This window comes from Camellia sinensis, chromosome 2 (genome assembly GCF_055761805.1).
Source record: "Camellia sinensis isolate YWXY chromosome 2, ASM5576180v1, whole genome shotgun sequence".
NCBI classification, from domain to species: Eukaryota; Viridiplantae; Streptophyta; class Magnoliopsida; order Ericales; family Theaceae; genus Camellia; species Camellia sinensis.
In genome coordinates, this window is record NC_138962.1 from 21,686,671 (window position 1) to 21,703,072 (window position 16,402).

A 16,402-nucleotide genomic window follows, 5' to 3' on the forward strand; every position below is an offset into this window, starting at 1 on the left:
ATCTCGGTTCATCAAAAGGTTTGGTAGCTCGGTCTGAGCAGGTTGCTCGTTAGACCGGTTTATCGTCTAGGGGCAGCTTTCTGAGTTCGGTCTAAAAAACTAAGAAAGCTGGTTTAGCCCCAAGGCCTAAATCGGTTGTAGTGTGAATAAAGTTACTTTGGTTGAGCCTCTAGGGGCAGCTTTCTGAGTTCGGTTTAGAAACTAAGAAAGCTGGCTTGGCCCCGAAAGCTTAGTTCGGTTGAAAACCGAGGTTCCTAGTTTGATATGTTCAAAACTCGGTGATCTTATTTCGGTTACAGTGAGTCAGGCGTTGGTGACTCTTTGAGACTTTCAAGTTCTAGTTCGGTTATTGACTACAGTGATCTACCTATATCGGGCAAACGGGATCCTAGTTCGGTTGCTACCTAATTTTGGATCTAAGGCTAGTTTTATACAGAAGTTCATGCGCGTATAAGCTCTGCTATTATTTTGTCGTAAAAGTACAGTTGCAAAACAAAACTATACAAATGTGTTTTGCAAAAAACATACAAAAACAAGATATACAGATGCGAAAAGCAAAACAGAGCAAGAAAGAAAGTAGATTTGCTTACCAGATTAGAGAAAAAGGGACTGAAGATGAAAACTGTTGCAGAAAAGGAAGAGCACGAACGGCAAGAACACAGAGAGAGAAGACGAAGAATAGTGAAGGTGAATGGTTCAAAGGCAGAAAGGTTATTTTGTGAAAGAGGAGAGAGAAAAGAGCGGCAAAAAGGGGCGGGACTGTTCAAAAAGTTCGAAGTACGAAGGCGGCGTGATAACAGCTCACGGCCTATCAGAGCCCGCCACGTGGCAAGGGAAAGGGAAGCGTTACAGTCGTGATTGAAGAGACGTTTTGACCGGACAAAGTGAAGCCCGAAGTAAATTTAGCTCGGCTGGAGAGGCTGAAGGGTTTTTAGCTCGGCTGGCAAATCTTAATAGCTTCAGCTCGGTTGGACTGGTAATCCCAATCATGCTGTGCAGATGGAATTAAGGGGCAATTGAGAGGGTAATTTTTGGTAAAAATTGGGCCGAGCTATGAGATGGGCTTTGTGGCCCAAAGTGCCAAAAACTTGGTGAAAAGGCCGCAATGTTACTTCGGCCCAGGGAAGACCGCAGTATTACTCCGGCCTAGGAGAGGCAAGGCTACTCCGGCCTAAGGGGGATAAAGTTATTTCGGCACAGTGACTGTAAAAGATACTTCGGTCCGAAAGCAACTTGGAGTTATACCGGTATTGGGGCTAGACCGGCTGAAAGTCGTTGGTTCGGTCTAAGACCGTACTATGGGTTCTACATAGAAAGCCGAGATAAGAAAGGGTTGACACAAGGACCGAACTAAGGATGAGTTCGGTTTATTCAGTAGCTCTGCATAGCCAAGCTTATTTCGGTTATATGGTAGTTCGGCCAAAGTAAAAACCATCCCACTTGGTTTAAGCAGTGGGGGAGGGTGTAAAAGGATAAGCATTATCCTTAGGAGTATGAATCCTAGGAGGACTCTGCATGGAGAAATAAAAGTCCTACTAGGATTATGCCACTCGAAACCTATAAAAGCTCACAAGCATCACCTTGGAGGAGGTAATTGAACACAATTTTTTCTGAGAACATAGAGCTTTGTCTATTTGTCAAGTTTTCTGACTTAGGCATCAGAGAGGTTTCCGGCACACACCCGCCGGCTAGCTCACGTTTGTATTTTCAGGTAACAAAGCGACGTCGTACGGAGGAGCGTGGACTTGGTCAACAGGATTATACGAGGAGAATTATTTCCTCCCCGTACAGAGACCATTAATACCTTGGTATTACTAATATCCTTAAAAGGGGGATTCATAGTAAGGAGATAGAGATGGTATTAGAAAAATAGTGAGGGGATTAAAAAAAAATTATTTTTTTTATTTTTTATATATTGAGAATTTTTTTTAAAATATTAATGTTTAATTTTTATATTTTTTTATTTGTTTTATTATTTTATATAAAAATAATTTAACAATTTTTCACTATCAATTCCATCACTATTAATCCCCTCACTAAAAATCCCCTCACTATCAATCCCCTCTATTCTATTTCTGAAAACAAACGGGCCCACCATCTCTTCTTCCTTCCCTCTCTTCTTCATTCCCCTGTGCTGTTCTGGAGCTCACTCAAAACTCAAAAAACAAACAAACTCAAAAAAAAAAAAAAAAAATCCAAAATCAAAAATCAAAAATCAAATCCACACAGCAACAGCAACTCAAAGATCAAAACTCAAAGGGCTCGTTTGGTTTGATTTTCTGAAAAAAATTTGGGAAATTTTCTCTACAAATAAGTTTTCAAAAATAATCAAACCAAACAAATTTTTCCAAAAAAAATTCTCAAAACTTGTAAACCAAACAAGTTTTCCAAACAAATCTCTCTCTCACACATATCAAATCAATCACTTTTTCCAAAACTCTATCTCAAAATAATTTTCCAAAACATCTTTTAAAAAAAACCAAACCAAACATGTTTTCGTACTTTTTATCTCTAAAACACATCTCTAAAACACAAACCAAACATACCCAAAAATTCTCACAAATCACCAAATCTACACAAATCAAAAAAATCAAAATCAAAATAAAAAAAAAAATGAAGGGAAGAGAGAAAAACAGAGAAAGAAGGAGAGGAGGAAGAAGGAGGAGCTCTCCACACACACAGATCTCTCTCGCCATCACGTCATCACGCCGTTACTCTCTGTTGCCCATCGCCATCACGCACATCGCCTCTGTTTCTCTCTCTCGCCTCTGTGTTCAAAATAAAAAAAAAAAAAAACCAAAACGACGTCATTTTGAATTTCGAGCTATTGATTTCGGGCCCTCAAACAATTTTCGTTTTTTCTCTTTTTCATTTTTTGTAGACCAGTGATTAAACCAACCACCAATCACATTCCTTGGGTGAGAAAGTTTCATCACAGCCAGTGACCTAATCACATACCCCAAATCTCTCGAACTTCATAAGGACCAAAACCTAGTCGAACTACTTTGGCTATTCATAGTCCACCACCCTCTCTCTCTCTCTCTCTCTCTCTCTCTTCTCCAAAGTTTCACATCCATGGCCGCCTCCACCACCGCCACCAATCTCTCTCCTCTCTCCTCCCCCTCCCTCGACAAACCCTACTCTCTCTCCAAAAACCCATCTCCCAATCCCCTCTCTCTCTTCCCCAAAATACTCCTAAAAACCCCCTCCGCCTCCTACTCACAAACCCACAAAACCCTCTTCACAACAGCCTCCAAAAACCCAATCTCCGACGTTATCTCCACAAACAAACCAAACCCAGATGCCCATTCATTGATTTTCGATGACAACGACGACAAGCCTCGCGAAGAGTGCGGAGTTGTGGGAATCTACGGCGACCCAGAATCGTCTCGTCTCTGCTACCTCGCTCTCCACGCTCTCCAACACCGCGGCCAAGAAGGCGCTGGAATCGTTGCCGTCCACGACAACGTCCTCCAATCGATCACCGGAGTGGGCCTCGTCTCCGACGTCTTCAACGAATCGAAGCTCGATCAGCTTCCCGGCGACATCGCAATTGGCCATGTTCGCTACTCCACTGCTGGGTCTTCAATGCTCAAAAACGTTCAACCTTTCGTCGCTGGTTATCGATTTGGGTCTGTTGGTGTTGCCCACAATGGGAATTTGGTGAATTACCAATTTCTTCGTGCTATGCTTGAAGATAATGGGTCAATTTTCAATACTAGTTCTGATACAGAGGTGGTTCTTCACTTAATCGCGATATCCAAAATGAGACCCTTCTTTTTGAGGATTGTTGAGGCTTGTGAGAAGCTTGAAGGGGCTTATTCGATGGTGTTTTTGACTGAAGATAAATTGGTTGCAGTTCGAGATCCGTATGGGTTTCGACCATTGGTGATGGGTAGGAGGAGCAATGGTGCTGTTGTGTTTGCTTCTGAGACTTGTGCTTTGGATCTAATTGAGGCTACATATGAGAGAGAGGTCTATCCAGGTGAAGTACTTGTGGTGGACAAAGATGGTGTTCAATCACTCTGTTTAATGCCTCACCCTGAACCCAAAGCTTGCATCTTTGAGCACATATACTTTGCTTTACCCAATTCAGTGGTTTTTGGGAGGTCTGTGTATGAGTCTCGCCGCACATTTGGCAGAATTCTCGCCATGGAGGCACCGGTTGATTGTGATGTTGTGATAGCTGTGCCTGATTCAGGGGTTGTAGCTGCTTTAGGTTATGCTGCCCAAGCAGGGGTCCCATTTCAGCAGGGCTTGATTAGGTCTCACTATGTGGGTAGGACTTTCATTGAGCCATCACAGAAGATTAGGGACTTTGGAGTGAAGCTCAAGCTCTCACCAGTTCGAGCAGTGTTGGAAGGCAAAAGGGTTGTGGTTGTTGATGACTCAATTGTGAGAGGAACCACCTCTTCGAAAATTGTTAGGTTGATCAAAGAAGCAGGGGCTAAGGAGGTTCACATGAGGATTGCTAGCCCACCAATTATTGCTTCTTGTTATTATGGTGTCGACACGCCTAGTTCTGAGGAGTTGATTTCAAATAGGATGAGTGTGGAGGAAATTAGGGAGTTTATTGGGTCGGATTCCCTCGCATTTCTGCCAATCGACAGCTTGAGGAAGTTGTTGGGAAGTGATTCCCCTAACTACTGTTATGCTTGCTTTTCTGGGAAGTACCCAGTTGAGCCGAAGGGGAAAGTGAAACGGGTTGGCGATTTTGTGGACGATGGGTTGAATGGAAGCATAGACGCGATCGATGGGGGTTGGATTCAAGGAACTAGAAATCAGCCAGAGGGAGAGAGAGATTCAGAACAGAAACTGAAGGAGGAGAAAGTTTCACTATAGTGGTGACATTTATGCTGAATTCATTACTTACAGTGCTTCTAGTTTACTACTCTATTAGGTGCTTTTTTGCTATGGACACAGCAATATTTAGGGCTATTATCATAAATGTGAGGCGGTGAGTGACATTTCCTTTCAATGATCTCGAAGCTAAAAGCTTATAATATTACAATTTTGGTCATGTTTTATTCGTTTTGCTTAATGAATTCTGACATTAACTTGAGCTAATTTCTCATGATTATAAATAACGGTTTGTTAACTTAGCATATTTGCACATTTCACTATTTTTTTTAGAAGGCATTTGGTTGTGTTGAGATTATGCTATTTTCTGGACACCAGAGATTTGCTAATGTGACTTGTTATTTACATTGTATTGGCAAGTAATTCTAGTCCCTTTGGGATGTCGATTTTGGCCTTTGGTTCATTCTTGTAACCTCTTGATTTTAAGAGTTTTGTGCACAACCCTCTCAGATCTTATCTAATTAATGATGAGATTTTGCATAGGTTTATGATGAGATTTTCACATTGTGTTGGTAAAAAATATAGATATGTAGCATTACTGAAAAATACAGGATTGAGATTTGGTGTATAACTCTATCTTTGATCTTGCTTTTTGGAATTAAGCATTGTACTTGATTTTGAGGATAACTACATAGGTTGGTTGATAGTTTTGTTATGCATTAGTCAATTATTTTGATTTTTGAGAATCCCATTCCCCTAAATAGAACATTTGAACAATGGTTTCACATAATTATCTGTTTCCTTAGTTCTGTTTATCAACGCATTTGGTTCTACTTAAAACTGGATTGGTTTGAAACAAGTAAGTCCACAATTTTAAATGGGACTAATACATTTTTTTTGGATGCAAGGCCCACAATTTTGAACCAATTAGATTATGCTTTTTGTTTATACTCTCAAAAGTGTGAAAAAAAATTCATTTTCGCAATGCATGGTATTGATGAACACTTTTGTTCACACATTCACTTCGTTAGATGAGTGAACAAATTTGTTTCTGCCCTAGGCCAAAGATGTTAGCCTTGCTTGGTCCTGGGAAGGATTGCTCTTAATGCTTACCCAACTTGAAAGACAGGTTAAGAAGTGTCAAAATTGCACATCAGCCTTATTTAAAAATGCACCAAAGTGACAGGCCTGCACTGCACTCATGAGTATTTATTCCATAAATTTGCTTCACTCTATTATTTGCTTTCATTTTCTATGAATAGCATCTTTATGATCAAAATAATACTGGGTTTCAAAATTTGGAGTGCATCAACAAAACATCATCAATTCAAATTATAATTTGCATTACAATACGGGCATTATCGGGCAGCATGTCCCAAACCTGTTCCAGTATTCCAGTATCAGAATCCACGTAAATATTACTGTATAGAGTGAGCTGAGAGCACCACCACCTTTTCCGGTTCCAAATCACCCATTTTCTGCTCTGTCATAAGCATTTGATTTATGCTTTGGTGTAAATGCAAAGTCAGCAGGAACCTTGCCAAGTAACATCTCAGAGATCCTAATCTGCATAATATAACAAAGCAAGTGAAGATTAATAATCAAGTCCTGTGCCAGTGTTAATCAGTTAAAACATAACCAAATTGCATACCCAGTCAGCCGCAGAATCAGATGCCATTAGCGTCTCAAGGTCATCACGACCAAAGTACGACGGAGGACGCCAGTTCAGTCGTTGTGGGATAACATCCAAAAGACCAACAGGGATATATCTGCATGTGTAACTAAGCCATTCCAGCAAGAAGTGCCTAATTGTCTCCACTCCTGCAGTCACAACGCAGATATCATGCCATCCATATAAATATGTAACTATCCAATTCACAGTAGACACGAATAGTAAATATAGGTTAAGGCTCTGTGCTACTCTCAAGTCATCAAACAACTTGCATAAATATTGTGGCGAGAAATTTTATTTTTCCCCCCCTCATCGGTATGCTATGTAGTTGTATTGTTCATTCTGATGGGCCTATCAGGTTAACCAAGACCCTCCCTTAAAATAATGTGAAAATAAATAAGATAGAAGTATCCTTCACTATCGTTAACAGTGGCAGGTGGAAATAAATAAGATAAAAAAATCCATAACTGTATCATGCGCCTAATCATACAATAGATTAAATCCCATCAAGCTTAAACAGGCTGCCCTACTCAATAACGATAGGCAAGAATAAGTTTACTACAAATGGATGGTTGCCAATAGATAATACTAACAATATTACTATTGTTAAATGTTAATATAGGTCAGAGTCATTTGCTAGCATTATACAACAATAAATGGAAATGATCATAAAGTCAATTATATGACCATATCAAATGTATATTACATACCGTATCAAAGGAAATAAGTAAAGAAATTGTATATTAAATACCTTTAGCATCAGAACCCCAATGATCTAGTCCAAAGCGAACGTACTCCTTCAAAATATTTAAACGTTCCCCAGAACTTATGTCCCAGTGCCTCTGCTCCTTGATTTCAGTAAATATCCAAGGCTGCAAAGAACAGCATATAATATTCATGTTTTACAAAAGCCAGAGAATTCAAACAGTAGTGTTTAAAAATACACAAACATATTATGTGGATATAAATTGCAGCATAATAAAACAAATCAAAGCAAGACAAAGATCCAAATGCGAACCTTAATTAATGCTCCACGAGCAATCATGCATGTAGAAAGGTCAGGGCAATCAGACTTGTGTCTGTTCCAGTCTAAATATGTAAAGACATCACCATTCCCCAGGACTTGCAAAGCATCGGGAGCCTTTCTTGCACACTGGTAAATGTATTCCCAATCAGCAAGCTTGCTATAGCGTTGCTGACGTGATCGCCCATGTATCGTTACCGCATTGGCTCCCCATTTTCCAATATCTTCAATTAACAAATCAATGCGGTTTTTTCCCTCCAAATAACCTGTTCGTACCTAGAGTAACAACAAACAACGGAATGCATATCAGTCTCAGACAAGCTCAATCACAATCAAGAAAAGAACAAATGAAGTTTCATCCATCTTGCTCTAGTTCTATGGGCTACATCCTTCTCAACCTCTTTCTTTATGCATAATGAATCCAAATATTGGAATGGTCATTCTTAGGTATCTAAGAGCCAACAAGTTTTACTCTATTTCCATTTCTATTTCTAGTTTTGCTAAAATTACACTACAGATTTTGTCTGAAGCCTTACGTAACCTAGAACATTTAGATTCTATATTCTCTCTCCACAATTTCTAGCTTAAATTTCACTCCTATAGTCCCATTAACTAAAACAATAAAACTATATCATCTGAAAACAACATAAGCCGATGGATCTTCACTTGAGACTTTTCTTTTTAAAAAGTTTACCATTTTATTTGGCATTAAACAGAAGTTAAAATTATATGAAATGTTACTCAGTACCTTGACAGTAATAGGTCTATCAATTGTACCAGAAGCTGCTTGTAGAATGCTTTTCATACGCGTTGGTTTTGTAAGAAGAGCTGATCCAGCACCTTTGTTAACAACAATATCAATTGGGCACCCCATATTGATATCGATGAAGTCCACTGTACATTCCTGATCTATAAGTTCAACAATCCGTGCAACTGTGTCAGGATATGCCCCACATATCTGAACCCCAAACAATTCTTCAGATGAATGACGTCTCAGCAGCGCCCATTCTGAAGCTTGACCCTGTTCACATATCAAAACTACAGTAATTTATGACATGATGAATACACAAAATGTTGCAGAGTAAATGGAAATGAAGGATTTAGAGAAAAAAAAGTAGACTAGAAATACATGGGATGTATACAGAAAGTAGCCCAAAAATAAGCCATAAATTATATATAGGCAAAAATAGTACATGCAGACAAACATGCACGCCCTTGAGTGTGTGCATCCAAAAAGAAATGTGAACCTAGAAAATTCTTATATTTCAAGCTAAATAATTTATCTAGAAACAATAGCATAAAATGAACACCAACCAATTTGTGAAGGAGATGGGGGGCAAACAAAAAATGAAAATAACTTGTTCACTTCATAGTACATCAAATATTATGAACACCAGGAAAACTAAATTTAAAACATCAAGATCAAAAGTTTGGCAACAAATGTGAAAAGATAGGCCTTGTATTCAATCAGAAATTTGGTTGGCAAAACAGTTTATCAACCTGCAAGAGATTTGTGCACATCGCCATCTCCCCACATGTAACATCTGCTCCTAACACCTTGCAAACCCTTCGGAAAGGAAGATTCCCAACTGTGGTCAGGGGTGCAAGATAGAGCTTTTCGCTGAAATCAATAAGTTTCTTCTCACGTGGATGTAATTTTAGGCTTTTATCGGTTTCTATGGAAATATAGTTGGTAGTAGTTCCTGATTCCATATGAGAACTGCTTTTCTCAAGATCTTTCTCCAGGACACTGACACCTGTTCAATATCACGCGGGTAAGTTGCATATATCTTAGATGAACAATATTAAAACAATAACACATTCCATTGAAATTAAACAAACCATTATTTATTTCATTAGGACAATCAATTTCATCAACTGAAGATTTCACTTTCTTCAGTGGTCTAACTTCATCAGAAGCAAATGGGTGATCGTCAGAAGCATCTTCCTCTGCCAGTTGCTGATCCATTTGATTATTTGAGTCACCGGCCACTTCAAGACAACCATTCTCGCCAGTAGCAGGAGATCCATTTGAAGTAGTTTGATTATCATCCTCCTTGTCTGACAACTTTTTGTTTTTTGAATTCATATGCCCCTGAAATTAGATATTTAGAATACTAAACGATTAGAGAACTGAAATGGAACCTGTAGAGAGTGAACACTTAGAATCCTTGCCAAAATGAAAGCCAATAGAATTCAATTTAATTATTAAAGCACCAGAAGAATATAAACATCACAAAAACTACCAAGGACCTGCAAAAGAGACTTTGAAAAATTAAAAAAAAAAACAGAATCTGCAAACGGCCAGAAGCCAGAGTACACAAAATAATCTAAACATTGTCCTCACAGTCTCTCATATCATACGAGCATTCAGTTTCTAAAATCTTTCTGCTCTTCTGGTTTGGGTATTGATTCCAACACAAACTTAGATTGTCTACAACTTGACAATAGGCATTGTATGATGTATCCTGAAGATAAGATTTCCATAATCGAGCAATCACTGCCTTAAAGATAATATCCTGGAAATTCCTTGCCTAATGACTTAATGTATCTTCTTTCTCCATCCTCTGTTTGTGTGTAACAAGTTTAAATTAGAAAAAATTGCTAAGCGAAATTGTAGAGATTTATTCATGAAGTGTATACATGTTTAATACAAATTGGTCCAATTCATCGCATTCAACATGATCTGAAATAAGTCCTTTATGTTCCATGTATCCATTATCCATTAAAAAAGTTTATTTGTTAGACACAGCCATCTATATTTCAAAGAACTCTTCCTTTTTTTTCCCCTTTTTGATAAGTATCTTTCAAAGAACTCACTCACATAAAAATTATTTTGGTCATTATTTAATGTGGTGAACTCAAATAACACTAATCAAAATTTCTTGAAATGGCAAGAGATAAAATATGGCACCTTCAAAAACACTCTAGACCCCTACTCTAGACCCCTAACACAATACAGAAACAAAAGAGAAAGGAGAAAAATAATAAAACAAGGAGAAATGTATACAGACTGCTCATACCAGAAGTTTCAGTTGAGCATCTGCCTTGGGAAACTTCATTTTATTTTTCCACAGAAGCTTCTGGACATCTTTGCTCAATCCATTCATTTCAGAGTTTTTTTTCCGACCATCCAATGCTTCACCAGAAAAACCATCTTTATGTGTACCTGAAAATCTACAAGCCAAACCATAAGGGCACGGCCCTTCAGCACTCAAGAAAGGGCACTCTCCCTCTAGATCATCTGGTTTCTGCATTTAAGAACATCAAGTACATCATGAGAGTTCAATGACATAATACACGCAAAATAATTATTTAGAAAATATAAACTGGAAGGTCGGAAATCGTTATTTCCCTACCTCAGCCTTAAAGGCTTCCACATCATGGCTAAAGTGGCATTTATCATTGTAACGACATGAACTAACATCTCCACTTCTTGCTACGACAGGACAGAGATGTAGCGCAGATTTCTTTTCCTGCAAGAGTTCATAGTATCTCATGTGATTACACAATAATTGAAATTGGGTTTCTGAAAGCAATATGCATGTTTAAGAAACATAATTATGACTTCCAATCTGGTTTTCACAATAGACAATAAACCCACTAGAACCACCCCCATACTGGCATCATAAACATATGATATGGTATTATATACAACCAAATTTACCTACAAAACCAGCATATTACCAAATTACAAAATGAAATTGTTTGTCAATAAGCAATATAAACAAGGAAGATAATGAACAAACAGCAACAATACAGCTCTACATATAATGTTCCTAAGTAGCCAATGTTAGTTCAAAATAGGAAACTGCTATAAAAACGAACAAATCTTATAAACATTTTTTACTAACTGATGTGTCATGTAATAATGAAATTTTGGAAACTGAAACAAAACACACTTCAATGGTGTGATAAGTATCACATCACTAAGAAAGTTTGTAAGATTTGTAAATTTGTATAACTTCTAAAAATAATCCACCTAGGTAGTGTTTGGTTCGTTGAAATGAAATCATTACTTAGCCTCCCTATAGAATGACAAGCCTATAGGGAATCTCCAACCCTTAGGCAAATCTTGACTCAAACTTAAATTTGAATAAAAAGCCACTAAAATACCCTCCACTCCTTTACTCAAACCCGTACCAAATCAAGTTCTACTCAAATTTTGACTCAAATCAAGGAAACTCATTTCCTTCACTCAGATTTTTATCAAATCAAAACTTAACACAGGTGCTTTTATCCAAAATTTCCAAATTTCCCTTTACTCCAACACCTAGCATCTAGTCAAAACTTGACACTGGATAAAATTTTACTCAAATCTGAGTTTATCCATTGGAATGCTTCATATCAAATCAAGCTTTTTACTCAAACTACAACTCAATTCGAGTAAAAGCATAAATAAGGACTATATTTATTTTTTTAAGTGAATCAAACAGTGAGATGAAGAATATGAAATGATCATTCTATTCAACATTCATTCCATTGAACCACCACACACTACCTTGAAATTTTAACAAAATTTAAACAGCAACTGATTCTTATATGGCTTAAAACTGTAAAGAACTAAACTTGACCTTCCATAGCCTCCCAATCCATTTCAACTATACATTCATCAAACACTCACACACACACACACACAGATGTGAATGTTTGAGATATAGAGATAACCTGTTGGCGCTCTCTCTTGAGTTGCCTTTTAGACTTCTTCTCCTTCAAAAAGCTTGAAGAAAGAGCAGACTTCTTAGTCTTAGAATCAACATCATCGGCATCATCACTGCAAGTTCTAGTAGGCGGAGGACAAAGAAACTCCCTCTTCACCGGAGCTATGGATTTCGCCACCAGTTCTTCCGGTGTTAGCTCCGCCACTCCTCCTCCTCCTCCTCCACCTCCGCCGCCGCCGCCGCCGTCAGATGGTGGCTCTTCCGAGATTTTCGGCTCTCCGGCGGCGAGCTCCGCCGATGCTCCGTCCATGTCGGCCAGGTTAGGTCTCCAGTGATGTTCGGTTGGAGTATGGGTTTCTGTAGGGTTTGTTTTTTTTTTTTAAAACCGGATTTGTTCGTTTGTTTGTTTGTTTGGTAGAAGTAGAAGGCTATGTTTGGTAACTTACTAGAGAAAAGAAAAGAAATGATTACTTAACTAATAAGAGAAAAGAAAAGAAAAGAAATGATTATAATTTTTCTCATTTTTATTTGGATAAGTGAGAAATAAAAGAAAAGAAATGATTTTGATTTCTCTCCTTCTTGTTTGGTTAGATTTCATTAAGAGAAAAGAAAAGAAATTATTTTATGTTATATTACCAAAATAACCTTTTTATATTTTCAATCATTTTATTTCTTTTATTTTTATAGGGATAAAATTGGTATTATGAAAATATAAACATTTGTGGATTTCTTTTCTCTCTCAATCTCTCCACTTTTGGGAAGATTGAAAATAAGGGTTAGGAGAGAAATGAGTTTCTCCCCATTTCTCTCTATATCTCCCCATTTCTCTCCACTTAAGATAACCAAACAAGGAAGAGAAATACATTTCTCCCTATTTCTTTTATTTTCTCTCCAAATCACTCAATCCAAACACAGTGTAAAGCAGAATAATCGCCGATTCGACGTCGTATCTAACAGTAAAAAATGCGGGGTTGAAGAAGTGGGCTTGGTTGGACCTAATTCCTGGATGAATTTTATAGAATGGGCTTCATGCAAAAGCTCAACACATAACCCAACTATTTCCTTTCATCACCTCTGAATTTAAAATGAGACTAAAAGGATAAGTTTGGTATTGTAAAAAAATTAAAAAGTCAAAAAGTTATTTAAAAAATTAAAAAGTTAATATTATTTATCAAAAATTAACAATTACGGCTGCACAACTCTCAATCTTAATTTTTCCCTACAAATCAATTTTTACAATTTTTTATTACACAATTTTCCATAAAAAGTCAAAAAGTTAACCCAAATATCCATATTTTCTTCCTCAAATTTTTAATCCAAAAAGATAAAAAATGCACTTATTTAGGATACCCCAAACAACACCTAAATTACACTCTACCCTTTTATGTTGAGTTATTTTTTTTAACAGTAGTGCTCCAGACCCCAGTGGGGTGACCCCCAGCACCTCCAATACACGTGGCGAGCAGTGAGAGAAAGACCAAAAAAAAAAAAAAAAATCAACCAATTAAAAATCAGTGGAGGTGGTGGGAGTCTAAGTCATTTTTCTTTTTTTAATTTGGCTTACAAAAATTTTATCCCCCACTTTGGCGTATAAAATTATTTAAAAGATAAAAAATACTACGTTAATTGTCCCATGATATAAAAAATATATTCTCTCTGTTTTAAAATATAGTTTCCTTTAAAGAATCTAACTTTTTTTTATAGTACAATTATTACATTTTCAAAATATTAATTTTTCAAAATTATCCATTGATAGTACATTTTTTTAAAAATATCAATTGTCATAATTGTATTTTTTTTTTTTTTGTTAATGAATTTATGATTAATTACCTAAAAGTTCTATCTATATATTTGGTAGTAGCTTAGGTCTTGGCAAAAAGTTTTTGAACCAATAAGTCTCATTTATAGGTAAAAAGACGTTTTTGCCCTTTAACCCAAACAAGTGTATAAATAATAGTATTATTAACGTTATTTACTAGAAAGAAAAAACAAATCAGTTATGGAAGTAGAAGAAAATTCAAATCGCGAAGGATCTTGAGAGATTTCTCGATTTGGTTCGCTATTATACATAAACTGATTTTTCGGTTTTGATAGATTCGTAATTGTGGCTTTTTGAGTTGAAATCTGTTGGAGTGTGTTATGTGCAATTTCGAGTTATAAATTAAAGAATTGATCTACTGGTTTATAGGTATGTATTGTTTTAATTTTGTATATTATGTGTTTTTAGAACTTTTTCTAGTTTTGATTGAATTTATTTATGAGAATATATTGAATAATTTCGATATTTACAAATTGAAGACGTGATTAGCTGAATGATTTCTTGGTTTGGTTCCGTATTTTATGAATTGAAAACGTGATGTGTGAAAACTGAGAAAGCTCTTAGTATTGTTAAAACTGAGTATTGTGCTAGCTTTTATTGATGCGATCTTTTTTTTGTTTAGATTGAAAGATGACTGAAGGTTTTACGAGTGTCCCGATTTTTTTGTCGTACAAGTGTAATAGTTGCACATTTGCAATTAAGATTGATCGGAATGTTACATATGATCATACATTTGCAATTAAGATTGATCGGAATGTTACATATGATCAGCTGGTTCATAAGCTATGTTTGAAATGGGATAGTTTGCAATCTGATAACATTTGTCTATCTTACTCATTGCCTGGACATCCTAGTTATACGTTGGACAACAATGAGAAGTTAGAATTGTTGTTGGCATTAGTTGTTCATTTTGATTCAAAATGTATTGATGTTGTTGTGAGAGGAAAAAACTCAACAAGTGACTGTGGTAATCTTAACAAAAGATTGGATTATGGAGAAAGAGAGTCAGTGATGGAGCTTGAAGTTTGTGATATTGCATTGTCTCGTGACAATAATAAGTCTGTGAACTTGTCAAACAGAGCACCTACATCATCCAACAGGAATTCGAGGTTGGAGGTTGAAGAAGAGATGGATATGTTATCATCCTTTGTCGACACAAGGAAAAAGTATTGTTGTCTGCTGGTTGGGCAGTTAGTATTACACATGTAGGACAGAAATTTGAAGGTGGAATTGTTGAATTTCGTAATGTATTGTCGAAGTTTTCTATTGAGTGTGGATTTGAGTTCATATTTGTTAAGAATGATAAAGTTCATGTTACCGCACAATGTTTGTTTAGAGAGACAAAAGGTTGTATGTGAAATGTTCATGGTAGAGTGGAGAATGCTAATAGGTTCTTTTATATAAGAAAACTCAACAATGTCCACACATTGGTGCTGAAGTATGTACAATAGATCATTCTCGTATGAGTTCTGATTTAGTTGCTGATTTGATTGTTAAAGGTGTTCGTGATAATCCATTGACACGTTCAGTTCATGTTGTTTAGGATTTTAAGTTGGGGTATGGGCTGAGAGTTAGTTATCATTAAGCTTGGTTGGGGGTGGAGAAAGAAAAATGTGATATTTTTGGAGACTACTTAATGCTATTTGACCAGTTAAGATGATATGTTGATGTTGCAAAGAGTTGTAATCCAAGGACTTACATTGAATTTGAGTGTGGTAATGATACTAAACAGTTTAAGAGATTATTTGTTGCTTTTCATAGTTCCATTAGTGGATTTGATTATTGTCGACCTCTCTTGTTTCTTGACGGCACATTTTTTAAAGGAAGATTTAGAGGAAATTTACTTGCCGCTACAGGAAAAGATGGAAATCAAGGTACACAGGAAATCTGTTTTCTTTGTTCTGGAATTGAGAAAGTTCTCAGTTTAGAAATATGATTGAATGTTTTAAATTTTATATAATATTGTTGCTGTATATGCATTTTTTTTATTTTTACAGTTATTCATTTTAGTGTTTGATATTTTGAATGTTAAAGTATTACCATTTTCTAAAAATAATAAAATATTCTCATTTTTTCTATTTTGTACATACAAAGTTCTTTCATGTTTGTTTTGCAATTGTTGGCTTAGAGAATCAAGATAACTGGCGTTTGTTTTTGAAGCATTTGAGTACAATTGTTTCACCAGAACGAAATATTACATTCGTGTCAGATCGTAACCTTGGATTAGTTGAAGTTTTGCCAAAGGTTTTCCTAATGGCTTTCCATGCTTATTGTTTATATCATTTGAAGATGAACTTGAGGCATCAATTGCGTGGTATGTTTCATGGATTGAAAGAAAAGATGATCACTTTGTTTGGAAAATGTGCATATGCTCCAACTAAAGAAACATTTCATCAATGTTTGGTTGAGTTAAAGACTAAAGGTGG

General features: G+C 36.5%; 2 protein-coding genes across 2 annotated transcripts; one reads left to right on the top strand and one right to left on the bottom strand.

The window, feature by feature from the left end:
• Positions 1–2,930: 2,930 nt before the first annotated feature.
• On the top strand, positions 2,931–5,098 carry LOC114267314 (amidophosphoribosyltransferase, chloroplastic). Its single transcript, XM_028208353.2, has one exon. It carries the CDS (start codon positions 3,076–3,078, stop codon positions 4,840–4,842), a length of 1,767 nt encoding a protein of 588 aa, XP_028064154.2. The 5' UTR covers positions 2,931–3,075; the 3' UTR covers positions 4,843–5,098.
• A 910-nt stretch (positions 5,099–6,008) lies between these two features.
• Positions 6,009–12,604, bottom strand: LOC114267315 (tRNA-dihydrouridine(47) synthase [NAD(P)(+)]-like). The gene is made up of 10 exons (XM_028208354.2): positions 12,165–12,604; positions 10,856–10,972; positions 10,520–10,747; positions 9,339–9,591; positions 8,997–9,253; positions 8,245–8,517; positions 7,491–7,772; positions 7,224–7,344; positions 6,452–6,621; positions 6,009–6,366 (listed from the first exon to the last, which is right to left on the bottom strand). The coding sequence occupies exons 1-10, from the start codon at positions 12,465–12,467 to the stop codon at positions 6,268–6,270; spliced, it is 2,103 nt and encodes a 700-aa protein (XP_028064155.2). The 5' UTR covers positions 12,468–12,604; the 3' UTR covers positions 6,009–6,267.
• Between the last annotated feature and the right edge of the window lie 3,798 nt (positions 12,605–16,402).